General features: G+C 45.2%; 1 protein-coding gene across 1 annotated transcript in view; it reads left to right on the forward strand.

Moving 5' to 3' along the window:
• Positions 1–467: 467 nt before the first annotated feature.
• The window catches only part of lrrc38b (leucine rich repeat containing 38b), a gene marked incomplete at both ends in the record, with an annotated part of 26,605 nt that continues 4,105 nt past the window's right edge, over positions 468–22,967 (forward strand). The window contains one exon of the mRNA XM_083661714.1: positions 468–1,098. Within this exon, the coding sequence (XP_083517840.1) occupies positions 468–1,098 (631 nt within the window). The remainder of the gene's footprint in view (positions 1,099–22,967) is intronic.

A 22,967-nucleotide genomic window follows, 5' to 3' on the forward strand; every position in this document is an offset into this window, starting at 1 on the left:
CTCTGTGCCCCCGGCTTCTCCTCGCCCCCGGCTCGCTCGCGTCTGTTTACCTCCGTTGAGCTGCTCCCCCCCCTCCTCTCCCTCCTCTCTGTGAAGCTCCATCTATCTTGCTCTGCCTCTGCCTACTGCTGCCTCTCTCCCTCCCCTCAGCAGCAGGCTGCTATTCTATCCAGGCTGCGTGCTACATGATCTCTTGGAAAACAGTGTCCGTCCGCTGCTCCGTCGCTGCGCTCGCGTCCTGAGACCTTCCACATTTCTCCGCCGCGGCAGGATGCTCCTCCACCGGGATTGACCCCCCACCTCCCCCCTTCGCTCTCCCCTTCCCCTCCTCCCCTCTCCTGGTCTCCTGCCCTCTGACCCTGTCCCCCCCCCCCGTCTCTCTCTCTCTCTCCGTCCCCACCCACCCCCTCCTATTCGTCCTTACCCCGAGCCTCCGTTCCCCCTAAACTCATTCCACCCACTTGACCATGTTGCCATGTGTCTGCTGGCTCCAACTTCTCCTCATCTCGCTGTTGTCCTCTGTCTTACGGAGCCGGGGGGAGAACTGCCCGACGACCTGCCTGTGCCCGGACCCTCACACCGTGGACTGCAGCGGCCGCGGGCTGACCCGTCTGCCCGACGAGATCCCGTTGGACGTGCGCCGGCTCCTGCTGTCCGACAACTGGATAGCGCGCATCCCCTCGGACTTCCTGGTCCTGTACAGTGACTTGGTCTACCTGGACCTGCGGAACAACACGCTCTCCTACATCGAGCCGGGCACCCTCAGCACCTCGTCCCGGCTGGTCTTCCTGGACCTGGGCAGCAACAATCTGACGGAGATCCCCAAAGGGACGTTCGGGGAGTCGCGCAGCCTGATCAAGCTGCGCCTGGGCAACAACCCCTATTTGAGTTTGGTCAACGAGGACGCCTTCGTGGGCCTCACCTCGCTGAGGGAGCTGGAGCTGGAGCGCAATGCACTGTCCACCCTGAAGGTGGGGGCGCTGAGTCAGTTGCCCTCCCTGCGGGTGGTGAGGCTCGAGGGCAACCCCTGGGTGTGCAACTGCAACTTTGCCAACCTGTTCGCATGGCTGGTGGAGAACAGTCACAAGCTCCCTAACGGTAAGTTCATGTTGCCGTGGGAACCATTTTGCTTTCATAGTGGCTGACACAAATAAAGAATACATGTTATTATGTGTAAATCCTTTGCCATGCTCTGGTCTATTTGTGTTGTCCCTGTGGACGAGGGAAGCCCCCCCCCCCCCTCTTTCTTCCTCCACTCCAGTGAGAGAGACCATGCATGTGTAATAAGAGCCAGTGAGATGTGCTCGGGGGGGAAACCTAGGCGGACGCTTTGAAATGAAGCTGGATTCAAATCAAAAACCAAAGTGAAGAAGAATTTGAAAACTCATGTTAACAATGTTGCTTTAGCTCGCAGTTTCTGTTTGTGAATTCCATCCTCCATATGAACCAAATACTGGCATATAGCCTGCAGGGTTGCTCTGCAGATCCACCAATTAATGCCTATATGTTTATATAATACAAGACAACAGTACCGTGGGTGCACGTGTTTCATAATGCGTTTCCACAGGGACTCAAACCTCTAATCCGAGTGTGCGATAGTGTCATGCTCTACCAATTTAGACATATAGCGCCATAATAATAGAGTATGATGTTGCCATTGTGATTCAGCCTGGAGGGGTGAGTTAGATAACAGGACTCAAGGTTTTGTTTGTGTGCGTGTTTGTGTATATCAGCCCTATCCCCCTTGTCTCAATGTGTGCATGCAAATGTGTTGAGCAAACCAAAAGACAAAAGATCACCGTCATCCTATACAAGTGTGACACAGTGGGTCAAATCTGCTTACATGGAGCTGATTTGTCTCGACAGCCAAAGCCAGTGTTTCCCGTTGGCTCTGTAAGCATTAACAGTTTAATTCTGTGTTCATTTCTTTTCCCATTCACCGCAGACAACAGAATACACTGTAAAAAACTATCAGAATAAATCACCCCCCCCCCCAGCCCATTTTTACAAAATGGGTTTCTTTATTTGTTTCATTGGGTGGGACAAGGTCACCCTGGTGTGTATTATTGATAGCGTCCTTCGCAGAGACATGTGCATGTGCCAGCACATGTGCTAGCCAAGGAGGCAACCAGCCAGCACATGTGCTAGCCAAGGAGGCAACAATAATAAATAGAAGTGACACTAGCTTGTGCTGTTCATCATATTCGGATGAGAGAGTATAGACATGTTGCTTGAGTTTGACTTTGATCTGAGAATAGGAATGTGGCGCACGACACTATGAGCATGTGGCTTGATTTGAAAAACATGCATAATTCAGCTGATGAATACATAGTTTTCCAACACAGTCTCACAGACAATAATGGAAAATAGCAACGTTTTGGACCAACGTTGTTATGTTACAATTTTGCCTCCAAAATTGTAAAATGGTAACCTTCTGAGATTTTAGGTTTAGAGTTAGGGTAGGGGGAGCGGTTAGAAACGGAATATATCGGAGCCGAAATTGTAACATAGCAACGTTGGTCCAAAAAACGTTGCTGTTTTACAAATTTTCGGGTTGAGTTTTCTGGTACAGGTCGGTAAGGGAAAAGCTCCATAGATTAGGAGTGGGCCCGTCTTCACCCTGATCCAATGTGGTTCTGGGTGTGACAGTATAATGCAAAAGGATATTAACACTTCTTTGTCCATTGACAAACACAGGATTGTAAAAGCCCATCGTCTTAACTAACGACCTGATTCCTTGAGATGTGAGAAAGGATTACATCTCCTCGTCCACGACATGAAATCGAAAGCCCCTGCCACACCGAGCTGACGGTCGCTCAATGTCGAGCTGTCGGTGAGCGTCTGTCACCGTCTTCGCGGTGTCCCGCATCGTTGGCTCTAGTCGGCCTTGTCGGCGGCTTTTCTAGACCAGTGGTCCCCAACCAAAAAAAAAAAAAAAAAAAAAATTATAAACAAAGGCTATAATATCATAGGCTATGTGTGTGGTAATGGCATTGAACTTATATGTCTCTGTATGTACTTGTTGCTGACCTTTCATGAGGGCAACCAATCAGAGGAGGAAAAGAAGATAGCCGGTGCTCGCCTCTTGTCCTGCAGATTTGCGCTCTGCTCTACCTCCCGTTGAAAAAAGTGCACAACGCTTATCAGGATGATTATTATTCTAGACGATTCTACATGTTCAATCGCCGACGGTGAGAGAAATCACTCTGATTGGCTGGTCAGCTGATGAAGCAAATCGGTGCATGAGAAGAGAGGGAGCACACAAAACGCTCTGCTCATTTCTCAACTTCATCTCATCTGATCATTCCAATACACAAATATTTTCACGACGACATGGCGTTCAGGAAGGCCCCTTAAGTTACCCCTGTCGCTGTACGATATAAAAGCCCATTTAGTGCGGTTTCTTATTTTCCGCCTATACGCCTCTTCCTTTCCTCTTCCACAAGCAAAAAACCAGGCAAGGGCCAGTGCCATTTGCAATTGATCAGACATCTTCTGGATTAGAATGTGGACGTTCTATTGAGCTATTCATATTTTGCCGATTTACAAATGGAAATCAAAGAGCAGCCTTAAATCCCACTCGCTGTGCTTTTGCTGGCAGGTCAGCTCCTCATTGGTCAGCTGTTGCAAACTTGCTGACAACCAACTAAAGCCAACTCCTCACACATTGAGGCCATGGTGTGCTGTGCTATTGATACTGCTCTCGCTCTCACTCCTCTCCACACTTTCTGCCCCAAAATAGACACGTTTGGGCCTGTGAACAAGAGAAGTTATTAAACTGGCGAGAATACCTTATCCCCCCGCCGAGTAAGAGGCTGCAAACGCATTTATCACGGGGCTTCTCAGTGTTGTCAACAGCCAGCTATAATGAATTGCATTAGCAGTGCGGGCCAAGCAGACATCAACAGCAAAGCTACAAGCCAAGGGGCACAGCCTAGCCAAGCTGCTGACCGCCATGGCTGCCAACTGGACCCACTACCGTACAAATACACACTCTCAAATTAGCGTTAATGTCTTATCTCACCTCATATACAGCCCTTACAGAACCATCAGTGACCCCCTTTCTGACCCCAGAGATGAGTCCGCCAGGCTGGGCAAAACACGCACGCACGCACACACACACACGTACACACACACACACACACACACACACACACACACGTACACACACACGCACACACACACACACACACACACACACACGTAAACATAGCCTGGTAAAAAACCATCCTGATCATGTGACCTCACGGATCAGTCTGTACTTTGACCCGCCCCCAGTGATTCCCACAAATTACCATGAAACTGTAAATCAGGGTCTGCGTTGTATTTGATGTAATTGGGCCAATCAAGACCACCGCTGGCAAAACAGTAACGGTGTCTCCCGAAGCAACGAGCGGTAACGTTACAGTAACAGTCACAAGTGCAGTTATTGCAGAAATATACTCACTAGCAACAAGAATATGCACTAGCGGAGTTTCTCGGCAGAAAATACGTTTTCTCCGTTCTGAGTGGATTGGGATTTGATTTGGCTACGCATGATTGGCTGAACGAGTTGTCTGTCAAGGCAAGTAGTCCCGCCCGCTGAAATCGATGTGGACGCGGCTGGAAGTGCAGACTGATACGTAGAGCGAAACAGGATGTGAGGTCACGTGAGCAGGATGCTTTTAACCAGGCTAACACACATGTATAAATGATGTGGTATTGTGTGTGTGTGTGTGTGTGTGTGTGTGTGTGTGTGTGTGTGTGTGTGTGTGTGTGTGTGTGCGTGTGCGCGCGCGTGTGCGTGTGTGTGTGTGTGCGTGCATGCGTTGTGTGTGTGTGTGTGTGTGTGTGGGGGGGGGGTCATTTGTGGAGGATATTATTATGCAAAATGAATAACTGTTTGTCATCTTTGGCTGCCCTCTTCCAAGACAATGCAAATTACTTCTGTCAGGGTCAGAGAGGACAAAGAAGTCTGAAAATATCTTCCAAAACAATTCCCTGTCTTCCATTATGTACTGTATAATTTAGAAATGATTTGTTTTGTGTCTTTCGGGTCTACTGCAACATTTTTCTCTCTGCAACATTTTCTATGACACAGCCAGCAAAGAGCAGATAGTGGAAATGAAAACCTGTGTGTGTGTGTGTGTGTGTGTGTGTGTGTGTGTGTGTGTGTGTGTGGTATGTGTATAGTATAGTATGCCTTAATTGTTTTCTAATGATGTCAATCACATACTGTAAATTGGGTCTTAAGTCGCTGGACTTAATCTATCTTCCTATGTCCGTTGCATGTAGGCTACAAGTAACCTACGTGTACAGCAGGTGGCAGTAAGCACCTTGAAGGTGTCAGTGACCTGCCTATAAACCGAGAGAAGAAGAAAGCTGGCGTTAGCTAGCTGTTATCGTGCATTCCTTTATAACTGGGGACTGGTAATCTTACGACTTCAAAGGTCATGAGCTGGGCGGTGACGTCATCAGAGCTGGTATTTCCCATTCCAAACTCGTAGTAGTAGTAATCGTAGTAATATTGTTTAGCGCTTCTGTTTTGTTTGTGTCTCATTAGTTTTCTGCAAATGGAACGCTAACAAAATGGATGTGATGTCATATAGCCTCCACATCCCAGTTATTTTGCGATAAAGGAATGCACGATTAGCTCTGTGCGCTACGTTACTTATGTGGCAATAAAACACCACTGAATGACCAGATTGATGGTCGTCCAGTTTGAGTCATGCTGTTTCCATGAAGCCCAACAGCTTTGATATCTGTTGGCTAGTTGTTGATATTTATAACACTAAAATAACATTACGTTATATCGATGCAGACAACCAGCTCAGCCATTTCCGCTGTGAGAACGCCTCCTCGACTCTGATTGGCTAAACGGACGGTGACTATCTGACCATCCGTCCATCTGATACGTCCATCCAGAAAAAGTTCAGCCCTCTTGAACTTTTCTGTCCATCAAAACGTAACGTGTGCTTCTCGTGCGTTCCTTTATCGCAAAAGAACTGGGATGTGGAGGCTAAATGACGTCACATCCGTTTTGGTAGCATTCCATTTGCAGAAAAGTTGAGCTGGGAAGTTCACTGGTCAGATCCACTAGCTAGCCAGCCAGCGCTGGCTAGCTAGTACAATGCTAGCCATTGTTAGCAATAACAGTTGATAACAAGGCATTTCGTGGCATTTTGCGCATACAAACACTGCAGCCTCATGTCCACACAGATAGAAGTAGGCCGTGCTGTGTGTACAGCTGATTTAATGAGACACAAACAAGACAGAAGTGCAAAATAGCATTTATACGATTATAACTACTGTTGTTGCGCGGATCAGCCATCTTGGATTTTTTACGTCAGGGCTGCTGAGGCTCCTACGAGTTTGGAATGGGAAATACCAGCTCTAGTGACGTCACGTCCCAGCTCATGAACTTTGAACCGGTAAGATTACCAGTTCCCAGTTATAAAGGAATGCACGATTCATCAGTGCTGCACAGACAGACAGACAGACAGACAGACAGCTGTGTTGAAAATGAATGGAAGTGAACAGAGAGATGAACGCAGACGGACATATCAGCACGGATCAGTGTGGCCCAGTAGCGTAGCCAGACTTGGCTCATTGGGTGTGCCACAGAAAGCCAGGGTATGCCAGGGGGCGGACCATTTGGCGGCGGCCGCAAGGCCGCAGCCAAAAAAAATTTGGGTCTTTTCAAACCAGATTTAGAGGAATATTTGTGTGTTGTTTGCTCCTTTTCACACTCATTATTAGCAGGTAGAAGCAGTCAATTAAATTGTATTTTTTGGCAACATGTAAAACCACTTTGTTTAGTATCTCAAAAAAGTCTCACCTACTTTTTCCAATGAGTGTTCTAGTCGGGAAAGAACGCAAATTTGGTTGGCATGAAGGTTCGTCTACTGCAGAGAGATCTGTAGCGTTCTCAGTGTCCTCTGGCTCTGCACAAACCTCCAGTGTGTTGTTGGCTGCGTTCCCCGCTGTTAACGTCATTGTTTCGGCTGCATCATCTTCTTCATAATCGTCTGTCTCTTCTCCACTGTACACCACCAATACAGGTGCGGGAACGGGTGCACTACAATCCGCACTTGTTGAGGGGGAGGGTGACAACGAGTCATCTTCTTCCTCGTCGTCAAAGCGACGTTTCTTGCCTTTGCCGAAAAAGCTTAAAAGCGAGCTTTGTTTCATGTCTTCTTGATTTGGCGCTGCTGCTGCTGCTACAGCTGTGCGTGCATTTGTTTACTTTACGTGGACGACAGCTTAACTATTCCCATGATGCTCCGGGGCACATAGGTCAGCGGAGCGTGATTTCTATTCGCACATAGGATAAGTTGGACACAGTGCATGACAGCGTTGATGTGTTTTGCAGACAAAACAAAAAACCTTTTTTACCCCATTTTTTTAGGTGTGCCAGCGGCCTGTCTGGGTGGCATTTGCACACCCTGGCACACCCGTGGCTACGTGCATGGTGTGGCCCCGCCCCCTAACTACTAAAATGGCTATACAGTATGAATATGAATGCATGTACTACGTTTAACCCAAATAATATAGGAATGAACATCCCTACGTTTCTGTGTTGTCCCACAGCACATTTTTCTAATGCGTCCGAAGGATTTTACTTCAAGCAATACATTAAATCAACTACTTAGTAGAAAACGCACCTCTGGGATCCCACCACTGCTGGCATTCACGCGTCTTTATTTATTCAAGCGTTTCATCAGTAATTTATAATTTTTATTATTATCAGTAAATTGAAGCAAACATTTCTTGAAACCACTGGACCCATAGGCCTACCGAAGAGAAAAAAATGAAATTCCCAATGTCACAATCTCATCATCATCATCATCATCATCATCCATAAAATTGCCAAAGTGTGCTCTGTCTGTCTGTCTGTCTGTCTGTCTGTCTGTCTGTCTGTCTGTCTGTCTTTCTGTCTGTCTGTCTGTCTGCCTGTCTGTCTGTCTGTCTGTCTGTCTGTCTGTATGTCTGAGATTTTGGTCCCACATTGTGAGATTTGTGATTATTTTGGTTTTTGATTGGTTTTTGATTGATTGATTGATTTACATGTCATGCACTCTAGGTGCCCAACCCCCATGGGTTTACAAGACACAACAATAAAACAGAACAATAAACAACACAACAATGATACATTTAGCAATATAACAAGTAATACATTCATTTCTAAATAGAAGGTTCTGTCTTTGCTCCCATGCTTGACAGATAACATTTGCAATGAGGAAGGTTCCCTTGCTGAAACGTAGCTCAAGTTTCTCATAGTCATCCAGCTCAAGAAGTCAACATAGATAGAGGACATTTTGCTAAAGAGTACATCCCTCGCGTCATCATACACAGTGCAGTAAAACAAGAAATGAACCTCATTTTCAATTTTGTGTAGCTCACAAAGTAAACAGTCTTTCTTCTTCAGGGGTAGCCTTAAATCTACCAGTTTCTAGTGCTAAGGGAAGCGTTCCCGATCATAGCTGAGCACACAGAGATCTTTTTCGTCTGTTCAAATCAAATTTCACATAGGGTTCAACATAGTAGCTGTCCTTTATAAGACGATAGGTTCTTAGTTTTGGTTTATGCCATAAGTCCACAGCCCATTTATATTTATACAAAATAAACATAGACAGACTCTCGGGTGTCACAAAGTAACCGGTTATGAAAGATAAATGATAAATCGTTCAGAACAAGAAGGGAGTTCACTTCATTTGCCCAGGGGTTTCCATGGGCGATGTCCCAATTAAATATATTTTTAGTGAGTCTCTGATCAGACATCACCAATCTATTCCAGAGTCGCAGTATTTGACCTTTGTAGTAATGATGTCATCAGTGATGTCACTCGAGCACTCGATGATGACATCAGTGATGGTCCATCGAGCAATTGTGATGTCACTGATGATGTCACAATGTCTATGACATCATCAGTGATGTCACTCGAGCACTCGATGATGACATCAGTGATGGTCCATCGAGCAATTGTGATGTCACTGATGATGTCACAATGTCTATTATCGTGCGTTCCTTTATCGCAAAATAACTGGGATGTGGAGGCTAAATGACATCACATCCGTTTTGTTAACGTTCCATTTGCAGAAAACTTGAGCTGGGAAGTTCACTGTTCATTGGTCAGACCCAGTCGCTAGCCAGGCTAGCCATTGTTGGCAATAACAATTGACAACATGGCATTTCGCAGCATTTTGCGCATACAAACACTGCAGCCTCATGTCCACACAGATGGAAGTTAGGCAGTGCTGTGTGTACAGCTGATTTAATGAGACACAAACAAAACAGAAGTGCTAAACAATATTACTACGATTACTACTACTGTTGTTGCGTGGCGCAGCCATCTTGGATTTGTGAGGTTGGGGCTGCTGAGGCTCCTACGAGTTTGGAATGGGAAATAGCAGCTCTGATGACGTCACCGCCCAGCTCATGACCTTTGAAGTCGTAAGATTACCAGTCCCCAGTTATAAAGGAATGCACGGTGATGTCCCTCGAGAGGTCCTGGTCCGACAGCGACGATATGGAGTTTGTATCTTCCAATATAAGCTGCCCTCGGAGCATTTTCACTACTGACCAAATATGAATTTTATACTTTAGGATTGATCAAAATCAAAACTGTTCCCCAGAGCATCTGATTTTGATGGGTGACTATTTACGATGTCCTGTGTAGGGGAATGTGGACTTTACTGCTCTGAGTGGACAGTCTCACACACACAGTCTATATGGATGCCAGGATCATTGAAACATTGACTGTTGGGCAAACAGGAAGTAGCAGGGTGGATTACACCAGGTTGCATGCAGGGACATTTAATAACAGCAGAATTAACATAACAACTGAGCTCTGGATGAGGGGGAAATGTGATGACCTATTTTCTGGAACAGCGTATTGGAAGTGTTACACGATGGCAGCTGGACACTCATTTAGTGAACGAGGTTGACTTGATAAGCTTCTCAATCATCCCTAACAGCCGTGTTTCATAATGTCTCATTCATCAGGGAGCAAAATCAATTACAGAGACCACAATTGCTGTTTGAATTGTCCATCAACTTGTCTTTTCTTGCAACGCATGGTAAAATACGACAGGAGCTGAATAACTGACGAGAAAACCTGCAGCCAATTTAAAAATTGTCAACAAGTCGTGCCAAAAAGTATTCTAATTATATTTTAGAAACAATTTTCAGGTATCTGGTTCCCGGTTGGGTTCCCTGCATAATGTAACAGCTGCGCTCCGTTTCTCACATCTTGATTTCCCCGGTGATTTGGAGTTCCCAAAGCAGCACACGTTGTCTGTTTGCATAGCTTTGATGACTGCGGGTCAGTGTGTGGTGAGTGGGCGCGCAACGCTTCAGATTCCTGGAGGTTTTCAGATCAAATGAACAGCTCCCTTTAGCCGCATGACTGCTTTCAACATGTGCTGCTCTGAAAATATGATGCCGTAGCCAAGTTTGACTTTCAGATTGATGTGTGTTAGAGAGAAAATGCAGACAGGAGTTATGGGCCGTGTGTCCACAGAAAGCAGCAGAAGCTGCAGTAGGAGGCGCTATAGCGCTCCTCCTCTTCCCAGCACCGCTCCTGGTGTCTCCTGGCATTTTGGGGCGGAGCCTCAAGCAGGAAACAGTCCAACTTTTGGAGAAGCGCGCTGCTCATCAATGTCATCAAAATAAAGGAAGGGGTGGGATTCAGCTGTGTGTCTCTGCGCTTTAGGCGTTCATACATCCAAAGCGTTGACCAAAAAGAAGAAAAAAAAACGTTCTCTGGACACGGTCCCTTGGGACCTGTGTCGATACAGCTTCTTTTTCTAAGCTCCAGTGTTTTTTTTCCAGTTGTTTCCAATGAGGAGAGCGCATATGCGGGCGTCTGCGGCCGCTTAGTGAAAGTGCGCTGCGCCCAATGTGTTTTTTCATCGCGCTTTGCCGTTTTTTGTGCGCCGGCTCCCATGCAGCGCTTTCAGCTGAAAATATCGGAACTTTTCAGAAATGCGCTGGTGTCGAGTGCTCCTTTTCAGGCAACCAAGCTAGCTTGTTAGCTGTCAGCTAACCACTGCTGCGCTAACGTTATTTTCAATCTGCTTCCTTGCATCTTGTGCGCTGGGATCACCGCTCCCCAGCGTATACTTCCAGTACTTCCAGGACGCCACATGGACACACGCCCTTATATGCTGCAAAGCGATCAATTAAAAAAAAAAGAAAAATCATTCAACCAATTAAAACCCACAAGCTGTCTGGCCTTTATAATTGGACAGTTGTCATTAAGTTCTTCTTGCCGCCAATCAGGTCCATAAATGTTTGATGGGAGGGATGAGTGTAAACATGATCCACCTCTGTCTCCAGTGCTCTTGGGTTAAGGGTGAACAAAGGCCATGTATAATTCAGATTGACACAGTTCTACAGCGCATTGGCCAGCAGGGTAACTGGAGCCCGAGCTGCCCCCAGGGCAGGGCCGGCCGAATCCCACGGGAGACGGAGGCCGAGGCCCAGACGCGGCACTGCTATATCAACACGCGTCATCATGACCCGTACTTCCACTGCAGAATGGCAGTTCATGTGACAGGGTCAAAGTCTGAATTTTCCTTCACAGCCGATCGAGTTGCTCCCCCCGGAGACCTGTTAGCACGCACTGCACGAGGAGCTACGCGGCGGCGCGCACACGATGCTATTGCCCCGCATTACACACCGCGCTCTCCGCTGCCCCGTGGGCATGTGATGAGACAATATCCATCCCATGAACACAAGCCGACAGCTTCTTTTACCTTGGCCTCGTTCAACGTTTATTTAAAGTTGCGAAGTGAGAGAGAGAGCGCTGGCAGGGGAGAGAGAGCCCAGTGACAAAAGGTGTGAGCTGCTGTTACGTGTGAGACGGGCTTATCTGGAACAGTGGTTCTCAACGTGGGGTCCGGGGGACCACCTGGGGCTCCTTGAGGATGGTGGTTCCTGGCGGTCCCCAGCAAACTGATCATGTTATATTTCATCATTATTTCATTTGCAATAACACAATTAGACAATGTAGAAGAATTGACTACTTTGATCGTAGTTTCACTGTTATCTCTCTACTTTCAATACACATAGTCGTGGACGTGGTTTTCTGGACAAAATCATATCTAACAATGAAAATGTTCCTAATATTCTTGGTCCAAGAGACAAAATCTCATCAAATTGGCCCTAATGTGGACTAAAGGCGTCATTGATATGAGAAACGTTGGGAATCACTGATCTGGAAGATACAACCTGCGCACTATTAGCGCTTCTATTGTGACATCACACTATCAGCTGTTTAATTGTGACATCAACAGCTGCTTTTTACTGTGATGCTAAACGGTGGAACGGCAGCTAGTGTCAACAATCCTCTCCTGTGTTTGGGAATGAGCCATTTCCTGTGTGCATTCGCACCTTGGAGAGGAGATATTTTGAATATGCCCATGGCACAGTGATGTCAGTGAGGCAGTAGGAAATCCCTCCTGAGTGACTCACCCTCGCCCCCGCTGTCACATGAATGCGTGTCACTTTGCACATCCACACATTCTCCTCCTGTCTGCTCGCTCCAGCTCTTTTACTCTTGCTTTCTGCTGGTGAAGCAGGAGTCTCTTTTAACCCTTTCTCCTGCTGTGCTCCTGATTTCTCCTGCTGTGCTCCTGATTTCTCCTGCTGTGCTCCTGATTTCTCCTGCTGTGCTCCTGATTTCTCCTGCTGTGCCCCTGATTTCTCCTGCTGTGCTCCTGATTTCTCCTGCTGTGCCCCTGATTTCTCCTGCTGTGCTCCTGATTTCTCCTGCTGTGCCCCTGATTTCTCCTGCTGTGCCCCTGATTTCTCCTGCTGTGCTCCTGATTTCTCCTGCTGTGCTCCTGATTTCTACTGCTGTGCTCCTGATTTCTCCTGCTGTGCCCCTGATTTCTCCTGCTGTGCTCCTGATTTCTCCTGCTGTGCTCCTGATTTCTCCTGCTGTGCTCCTGATTTCTCCTGATAATCTCCCAGTTTCATTGTGATACAAACTAAATGGGTGTTTCTAGTGTAGGCTACATCTCCATAGGTTGCAGAGGCTGTAGAGGGCTCTGTTTTAAAGGCAGAGTGAAGTTTCTGGTAGCATATTAAACTAGATCACCTAAGGCATCCATTGGTACCAACCATGCTAGCTTGTCGGGAAGGGGGTTAAAAAAACGTTCCAAAGTTAGGCAACATTTTCAAAAAGCACTTTCAAAGGTGCATTTGCCGATCTACCCCAGAAAAATCTCCTTTTTCTCTTCTCCTGCCACAGCCTATAATGTTGGCAGGTATGACTTCTCTCAGACACTTTCTGTGATTGCAGCTGAATTCACCTATCTTTCTGTCATGTCTGTCTGCTTTGATCTTCCTCCATCTACTGAGTATGATGGGACTTGAGAGTGGCACATTCATCCATTATAATACAGTACAATGGGGAGAGGGCTGTCATGACTGGATTCCCTGACAGAATATAGAGATATAGACTCACTCCGAAACAGTGTTCAGAGACAACACCTGTGATTTGGGGAATCAGAACTTCAGAAATGGCAACTTGTGCAAGAAGCTAGATTGTGGATTTTGCCAATGCTATCAGTGCAGAGATCCATCAGGCCAGGCGGTGTGCTGTTGAGGGAGGGAGGAGAAACAAACCTACATCAGGCCAGGCGGTGTGCTGTTGAGGGAGGGAGGAGGAACACACCTGCGATATCAATCAGTCTGCCACAGCGAGGTGCATGGATCAATCAGGGCTGAGACAGGGCGAGTGTTAGGGCAGATAGCCTATCCTTAGGCTGGCTGTAATCCTAAATGTAATCCATCAACTGTGCACACCGAGCTGACCAGGCATGTAACATACCCTGTGTGGGACGACATACCTGATAGTGCAAGGGCATGATTTGTGCCACTGTATCATATTCCAGCAACATGCTTTGTGCACGTGGCGGTAGGCCTATCTATACTTGGGAGGCATTTTTGAAACTCCTGGATATAGGTTTGGACTGATATATCAGATATATGATACTGATATATGATATATTACTTATGACTGATATATCAGTTTGCCAAGAAATCAGGCCCATATTGACATTTTGATTTAATTAGGGGTTCAAGCCCCGAAGGGGCTGAAACCCTATTGTTTTTGTGCCGGTTTGTTAGTATTCTCATTCTAGTTCTTGTTGTTCATCTGCCCCAACGCAAATTCCCGTGAGTTGGTAAATGGCAGAGACCTGAAATTTGACAGATATTGGGTGCTAATTTCTGCTCAAGAAATGTTTTTTGAAGCGGCCTGAAGGTGGCGCTATAATTAAAGGTTTTACGTTAAAGGCCATAACTTCCACGCCGTTTGTCCGATTTTCAAAGTTTGTTCAGGTGAACCTGCTCTCCAAATTTGCCTCAAGGACCCTCAAGGTCCGTCTGGGAAATGTTTGAGATATTTGGAAAAGTTTGGAAAACACATTTTGACATCTCTTCCTAGACCGTTTGACCAATTTCCACCAAAATCGCCAGGAAGCATCTATGGACCAAGCTCTACAATCCTGAATTTTGGATTTTTGAAATCTACTTTCGTTTCGGAGATATGTTAAAGTTGTGAGAGGGCGTGGCCTCTCAGCTAAATTGTCATAACTTCATGACCGATTAACGAATCTTCACGAAACTTGCTGGAGGTCTTTGGAGATAATCACAGGCCATGTGTGTCACATCTTGTGCAATTCGACCAAAAGGGGGCGCCATAAACGCCAGAAATGTGCGTGGCCTAACACAAAAAAGGCCATAACGCCGCACCTGTTTGTCCAATGATCGTGAAACTTGGCAGATATATCAAGGAGGATGTCCTAGTCAAAATCAGAAGTTTTGTCATCATTGGTGAAAGTGGGCGAGGTATATGGTGTAAGCATGTAATAGCGGTAAATCAAGGCCATTCGCCTAATCGGTTGCAAACTTCTCAGCCTCATCTGGAATGGCATTTCTGACATGCTATTTCACGATTTGACCAAAAGGGGGCGCTGCAGATGTAACTAGTGGGCGTGGCCTAACATAAAATATGCTGTAACTTCACACCCATTTGTAACTCCCAGGCTGTTTCTCCAATTTTCAAAGAACTTTTTTCCACATTCACCTGAATGTGCTCTACAAATTTGCCTCAAGGACTATTAGGTGTTCAATTTGTGCAAGGCTTGAACCCCTGCCATTGCCGCTTGCGGCTATATTTAAATATTGGATGCTGTCCACGTGTTGTCCATGTCCATGTTTTCTCCCTGAACACAACTTCATAGCCTCACTCAGCAACCTTGTGTATTTCTTTTGTTATTTTCATTTCAGCATATATATATATATATATATATATATATACACGTGTGTATATATATATATATGTGTGTGTGTATATATATGATTTTTTTCTCATAGATTCTGACATTACTAATATTCAAAATGGTTAGAAACGTATAACTCGAAAAATAATATAAGGTTAGAAATGCCTAAAAAAAATGAAACATCGCCTGCTCTGTCTATTGGGTTGTTCACTAATTCTACTCTGAACATGATGAATGTGATAATACTATACCTCCTGCCGGAGCCATATGTTGCTGCTCTCCGATGTTATTAATCAAGCATCTGGGACAGGCAGGAGCAGACAGAGCTCCCTCAGAGGCAAAGGCTAAGTCTCTAAGGTGATGAGTTACTTTGCCGTGCAGTGAGTGCACTGTGAGTATAAATAGTGTCCATTCATCTCAGGCACAAGCACACAGGACGGACAGGCACCCAATATATTGGATTCAAGTTTATTCCACTGTAGCAAAGTTTTTCTTTTCTCTTTATTATATCTCCCAATTTATGGAAGCAGATGATTGGGGCTACCTTTTGACATAATTCAACTGTTTTCTATCATTACTACTAATTTCACAGCATATTAATAACACCATACAGCTTAAGGTTCAGCATCCACTAAAATGTGTAAGAATGTGTTAAAATATTTCTTTTAGCTTTGTGTTTCTGACAAAAACAGTGCTGAGTCTAAATGTAATTTGGAAACGGAACTGATTATTGTAAAAGTGCTATTTGCGAGCCATATGGTTGGTTATGTAACATTGTTCTTAGAATATTCGATTAAAAAACAACATGCCACATCGCATCATGGATGACAAGTACTGTACAACACAGAGAGAACACAAATATACTCTGTTTCAGCTCATAACTGTCACGGATGAGATCAACCATCTCTGAACGTATCGTGCTTTGATGTTCTTGTTTGTAAGCCCAGAGGCCGGCAGCCTGCTGAAGATGGCCTCTTAGAGATTCACATGATGAGATGAGACCAATGTGACCAATGTGACTGAGCAAGCCATGAATCTGCCTCCCCCTCCTCCTCCCTCCCTCCTCCCTCCCCCCCCCCCTCCCTCCTCCCTCCTCCTACCCCTCCTCCCTCCTCCCTCCTTCCCCCTCCCTCCTCCCTCCTTCCCCCTCCCTCCTCCCTCCTCCCCCCTCCCCCTCCCTCCTCTCCCCTCCCTCCTCCCCCTCCCCCCTCCCCCTCCGTCCTCCCAACTCCCTCCTCCCTCCTCCCCCCTCCCCCTCCCTCCTCTCCCCTCCCTCCTCCCCCTCCCCCCTCCCCCTCCATCCTCCCAACTCCCTCCTCCCTCCTCCCCCCTCCTTCCTCCCCCCTCCCTCCTCCCTCCTTCCCCCTCCCCCCTCCCATCTCCCCCCTCCCCCTCCCTCCTCCCCCCTCCCCCCACACATCAGAAGGCCGAAGCTGATCCACCACAAATTCACATTCACATGGCGTGAAGTGAAGTGAAGTGTGGTCAGTACTGTGGAGAGCTCTGCCCGGCCCCTAGCTGCCTGGCTTGCACTTTGTGTATTCCAAGCTTGCATCATGCCAGTAACCAGCATGCTGACGTTGGCTGGCTCCTCCAAGGTCATCGGTGTTGGCTGTCAGTCTTCATCATTGTACCAGCAGCCTTCTTATCTCCAATGCTGCACACACTTCCAACTCAGTTGATCTGATATTGATCCGTGGCCACTTGAGTGGAGTGTCTCACTCCAGTAGAGCTCGTCCAGCGTGTGTGTGCATCATGCATGCTAGTCCTGGCTCTGGTGACCCTGGCCAGGGCCCACTGTCTGCTGTGACAGGAGTTCATTAGTCTCTTCAAAGGATAAATGCACACCGTTAGCTAATAACGTATCTTAACAAAAGCTTTTGTTCCGCTCCGATGCAATTTACAATTTGTCATTTGGGAAGACGCTTTTATCCAAAGCAACGCTCGCGAGATCAAATACAACACAAGCAAGGTTCTAGTTAGGAGAGAAGAATGAGAGTATAAGTGCCATAAGCTGTGGTCCAACAGGACAAAGTGTGAAACAAGGCAGTGCACAGAGTGCTGAATCTACAGTATATAGAGTGCACAGTCCATCAGGTGAGGTGTTCACTAAAGAGTTGGGTGTTAAGGCTTTTCTTAAAGATTCAGAGGGACTCTTCAGATCAAATGGAGTTTGGCAACTCATCCCACCACCGAGGAACCGCAGAAGAGACTCAGGGCCTTGTTGTGGAGGCAGCACCAGGCAGCGCTCCATGGCAGAGAATAGTGAGCAGGAGGCAGCGTAGATGAATGAGGGAGTTCAGGATGTCGGAGCAGTTTTGCTGCTTTGTAGGCGAGCATCAAGGACTTGAACTAGAAGCAGGCAGCAACTGGGAGCCGGTGGAGGGATATGAACAGCAGAGTGACGTATCCTGTTTTGGGCTGGTTAGGTACGTCTACTGTAGCTTACTTCTAGCCTTTTATGCCTTTTTGGCCTCCATAGTTCAGCAACTTTGCTGAGCTTAATTTACAAATATAGGTTGCGGTTTGTGCCACCTTAGCTGTCAGCCTCTAGATGACTGTGGCAGCCTCAGTGTTGTTCTATAACAGGTGCGGAAATTATGAAGTTTGTCCAAGTTTAAACTAAGAAATGTGATACTGAAAGACAGCTCGTTACACTCTGGTTATTTTTGACATCGCATGAATGATCTGATTATCCTGTTTAATCTGGGATTAATTCCTGGACTGTGGTAAATGATATGTAATTTAAGTCAACAATAACATATCCACTCTACTAATAGCTGTTGCTGCAGCAGCAGAGTTGATACTGCACACCTAACCTCACTGTACAGCATCTGTCTTGTTTATGTATTAGAGTGAGACAGTCCTCTTCCTGTTTGGGCCGAGGCCCGTCATTTACTGGAAGATCATTATGCACAATGATATATATTATGTAAATATTTCACATATGTAAATATTTCAAACATGTATTTAAAATATCTATAAAAACAACAACACAACCCACATTTTCTATAAGAGAGTATGGCTGAATACTGTACTGCTGTCTTGGAAATGTTGCATTTACAGTCGCGTGCAGACACATACACACACACACACACACACACACACACACACACACACACACACACACACATTTAGCCCTCTTTGCTTTGAGAGTAACACGTCAACTCACCAAATAAATAACAATACAATAACACAACATAAAACAGTTGATAGCTTATTGACTCGTACATTTCTAAATTCAGTTTAAATAAGGATTAAGGGCTAATCGCTATCGACACAACGATTCTAGCACGGCGGTGTGTTCTGCTGTGTGATGGGCGGGGCCTGCTCTGAACATCTTGTACCGGGGCCCGGTTCTGCAGTGTGATGGGCGGGGCCCGCTCTGAACATCTTGTACCGGGGCCCGGTTCTGCAGTGTGATGGGCGGGGCCCGCTCTGAACATCTTGTACTGGGGCCCGGTTCTGCTGTGTGATGGGCGGGGCCTGCTCTGAACATCTTGTACTGGGGCCCGGCACTCACTCATTACCTCACTGTTCTCCACTAATTGAATGTTAGAAGAAATGTGAGAATGTGTATCTGCCGTTGACGGATTAGTCTCACTGAGTTTGATCAAGCTCTTCAGTTACAAAGCTAATTAATACTGGAGAGAGAGAACGCGATACCAATTCCACCAGTGATTTCCATTCTTTTCTTTTTCCAGTCACTTAACACTTTTGTTGTTGTTGTTGTTGTTGTTGTTGTTTCTCAGTCATTTCATTCATTGTAAATGAACATTACAAAATTACTTTATAAGTCGACTCGCTTACTGTAATCTATAATAATAATAATAATACATAGGACTTATATAGCGCTTTTCTAGGTACTCAAATACGCTTTACATGAACCAAATAAACACAGAGTATAACATAAATGTAGACAGATACAGAACAAATACAAATATAGGGGTTACAAAATGAAAGAGGATGGTGGAGGTGGAAGTCAGATATAATGTAGGCTTTCTTGAAAAGGTGGGATTTGAGTTGGTTTTTGAAAGAAGTGAGTGGGTCACATGACTTCACTAGGTGTTTTGTGTTGTAATGCATTACTTGCTCTAACAACGGAGAAGCAGATATAACGGCAGTTATTTGACTCCAAATGAAGGCGGTTCGATGAAGGCAATCGAAAAAGGACGAGGGTTTATTGCACTCTATTGTATAATAACAATAATTGTGCTGACTATTGAGCAAAGATGCAGAAAGTGATGTGCAGTATATCTCTGGAAAGTATCCACCCACACTGACAAGGCGTCCTCACTGCCCACCTATGAGTTAATATTCACATCAATATGTCTAGCTTCTTCACCCTGCCATATGGAGGCAACTTACTGTACAATACTTCATCCTGCCAAACGCTGGCAAAGTTACAAGTATTAAAATAATGTGTGATACTTATATCACTCATAGAGTCTGTGCAACTGCAGCACTGCGTAAAACGTGACTGAAAAGAATGTAGCCCACAAGGTTGTCAATAAAAGAGCTCGTCTTCACAAGGAAAACAAGGGTCGATTTTCAATGGGGTTAAAACAAACAATGTTTACGGATGTGACCTCTAGAGGTCGTGTGAGTAATGCATGCGTGCAGAGTCGGAAGCACGTAGCGGGAAGTGTAGTGGCGACCTCTGGCGTTTAACTTAACGACAGTCAGATATTGAAATAGCTCGCTTACAAGTAAGGATACATGTAACCTCCTCGTCTTTCAACTTCCTCGAGGCACAGAGACCTGGTTCTCCTCCCGACAGGTTTTCAGTTTTTATCCGTCACCCAAACCACAACCATAACCCCCTAACCCTAACCTTAGCCCTAACCCTAACCTTAGCCCTAACCCTAACCCTAACCTTAGCCCTAACCCTAACCCTAACCTTAGCCCTAACCCTAACCCTAACCTTAGCCCTAACCCTAACCTTAGCCCTAACCCTAACCTTAGCCCTAACCCTAACCTTAGGCCTAACCCTAACCTTAGGCCTAACCCTAACCTTAGCCCTAACCCTAACCTTAGCCCTAACCCTAACCTTAGGCCTAACCCTAACCTAAGCCCTAACCCGCCCCCCAAACACCACCAATATCCCCTGGCCTATAGCCACTAATCCTACCCACCCCTCCAATCTTCCCTCTCTACCACAGACCTGGGCATTATACGGCCCTCATGCTGGTTCTGCCTGGTTCTGCCTGGTTCTGGTTCTGCCTAAGACAAACCACACCATTTGACTTATGAAGCTAAAACATCAAGTGAGATGACCTAAACTGGCTGTTTGGAGTCATTTCCAATATAATATAATATAATATAATAATATATATAATAATATAATAATGCTGAAGAAGAAGTGCACAATATGTGGTCTACTTTAATCTAGTGATAAAATTAGAGGTTGCAGCATTTTCTTGACCCGCAGTGACAACAGAGATGGGCAGTATTTGAAATACTTGTATTTGAAATACGTATTTCAACTACTTTTTTGTATTTTGTAATTTGTATTTGGCTGGGCAGAGAAAAATGAGATGTAATTTGTATCAAGATACTTTCAGATCTTGTATTTTGTGTATTTCAAATACATAAAATACATTTTTCTTTTTATTCTCAAATTGACACATGTAAACATTGACACAGGTTTAAACTAAAGATGGAGAAATTAGTTGTACTAAAAACAACTAAGTGAACTAAACTGAAACCTGATATGAATAAACAGAGAAATTACTTGTACTAAAAAACAACTAACTGGACTGAACTGAAACCTGATTTGAATAGGAGAAATTAGTTGTACTAAAAACAACTAAGTGAACTAAACTGAACTGAAACCTGATATGAAAAGATGGAGAAATAAGGTGTATTGAAAAACAACTAACTGAACTGAAACCTGATGTGAAAAGATGGAGAAATTAGTTGTACTAAAAACAACTAAAGCTGGGCTCAGACTACAGGATTCTGACAATCTTAGCCGATTTTGAAATCTGGCTGTGACACGCACTACAGGAGAATCTTCCCAGATTATCTTCCCTAGAATCTCAAACATGCACACACTACAAGATTTGTAAATGTGGCGCACCACGCACTACAGGATATTATTAAGATTATCGGCAGGATAATCACCTTGATGCCCGGCCATACGAACCTGTTTCGTTTTTGGGGTTCCAGCAGTGACCAAAGCGCTCCGCCCCCACCTCACCTCTCTCTCTCATTTCCTCATTTTCATGCCCGTCTCGCCAAACAAATGAATCTCACGGTAGTTAGCATGCGTGTAAACAACGCGACTCTATTGTCTGTACAAGTGAGAACACAAACACATGGCCTACCAAAATATATTTCCCTGCTGCATGTCATGAGATCGGCAAAAGTTTGGATAGACTGGAATTGCTTCCCGCAGCAGCAATGCCTTTTCCCCCCCCACTGCCTGGCTGATAGACAGGTAGGAGATTACAGCCTCTGACTGGCAGGGGCTCAAAACTACGATATAACAACTTTTTATTCATTGGTCATTCATTGTGATATAAATGAGTGACATTTTCCCCCAAATACTCGTGGTTCTGTGCTGTTGGTATTTGGTAGCCTATAATGCCTGCAGTGCAGCGCATCAAATGAGCCGCGTCAATTAACGACGGGAGTCTCGCGCAGCAGCAGAATGATGTATTCGCGCAGATTTTCAGTCCTAAATATCAAACATGTTTGATATGATCGGGACGGCCCCGATGAGGCTTTGAGCAGATCGGGAGGCTTAAGATTGGATCTGCAAACAGCTCACACTACAAGATAATCGGTGCCGAACGTCGGGCCCGACCAAGCTTGGCAAGCTGCCAGGCCAGATTTCTCCTCCGATTCTCGGGAGGGGTGAATCGGGCATAAATCGGCCCGAAAATCCTGTAGTGTGAGCCAGCCTTTAGTGAACTAAACTGAAACCTGATATGAATAGATGGAGAAATAAGTTGAAAAAACAACTAACTGAACTAAACTGAAACCTGATATGATTCAGAATAGATAGAGAAATAAGTTGTACTGAAAAACAACTAACTGAACTAAACTGAAACCTGATATGATTCAGAATAGATAGAGAAATAAGTTGTACTGAAAAACAACTAACTGAACTAAACTGAAAGCTGATATGATTCAGAATAGATTGAGAAAGAAGTTGTATTGAAAAACTAACTAACTGAACTAAACTGAAACCTGATGTGAATAGCTGAAGAAATAAGTTGTACTGGAAAAAAAACTAACTGAACTATACTAAAACCTGATTTGAATAGATTGAGAAATAAGTTGTACTGAAAAAAAACCTAACTGAACTAAACTGAAACCTGATTTGAATAGGAGAAATGAGTTGTACTGAAAAACAACTAACTGTCATAAACCTGATTTGAATGGATGGAGAAATTAGTTATACTGAAAAACTATAACTGAACACCAAAGTACCCTAATGAAAATCAAAAATGTCTTTCTGTTGCTTACAAGGATGTCTGAGCTTCACTGTGCATAATGATGGCTATGCAGATTTTGACACTAGAATGGTGTTACCACTGCTGATAGTGGAAAGTTGTATTCATTGAGTGATTGTTCTTTAGTAATTATGTTCTAGATAGCCAGGTTGTTTTGGATTTTGTTTATGAAGCAGAAGGAGGGGAAGTCATTTTAAGGATGTAAGGATTTGAACAAGAGTCCAATTTC

Source organism: Poromitra crassiceps, assembly GCF_964638095.1.
Source record: "Poromitra crassiceps genome assembly, chromosome: 27".
In the NCBI taxonomy this organism is placed as follows: Eukaryota; Metazoa; Chordata; class Actinopteri; order Beryciformes; family Melamphaidae; genus Poromitra; species Poromitra crassiceps.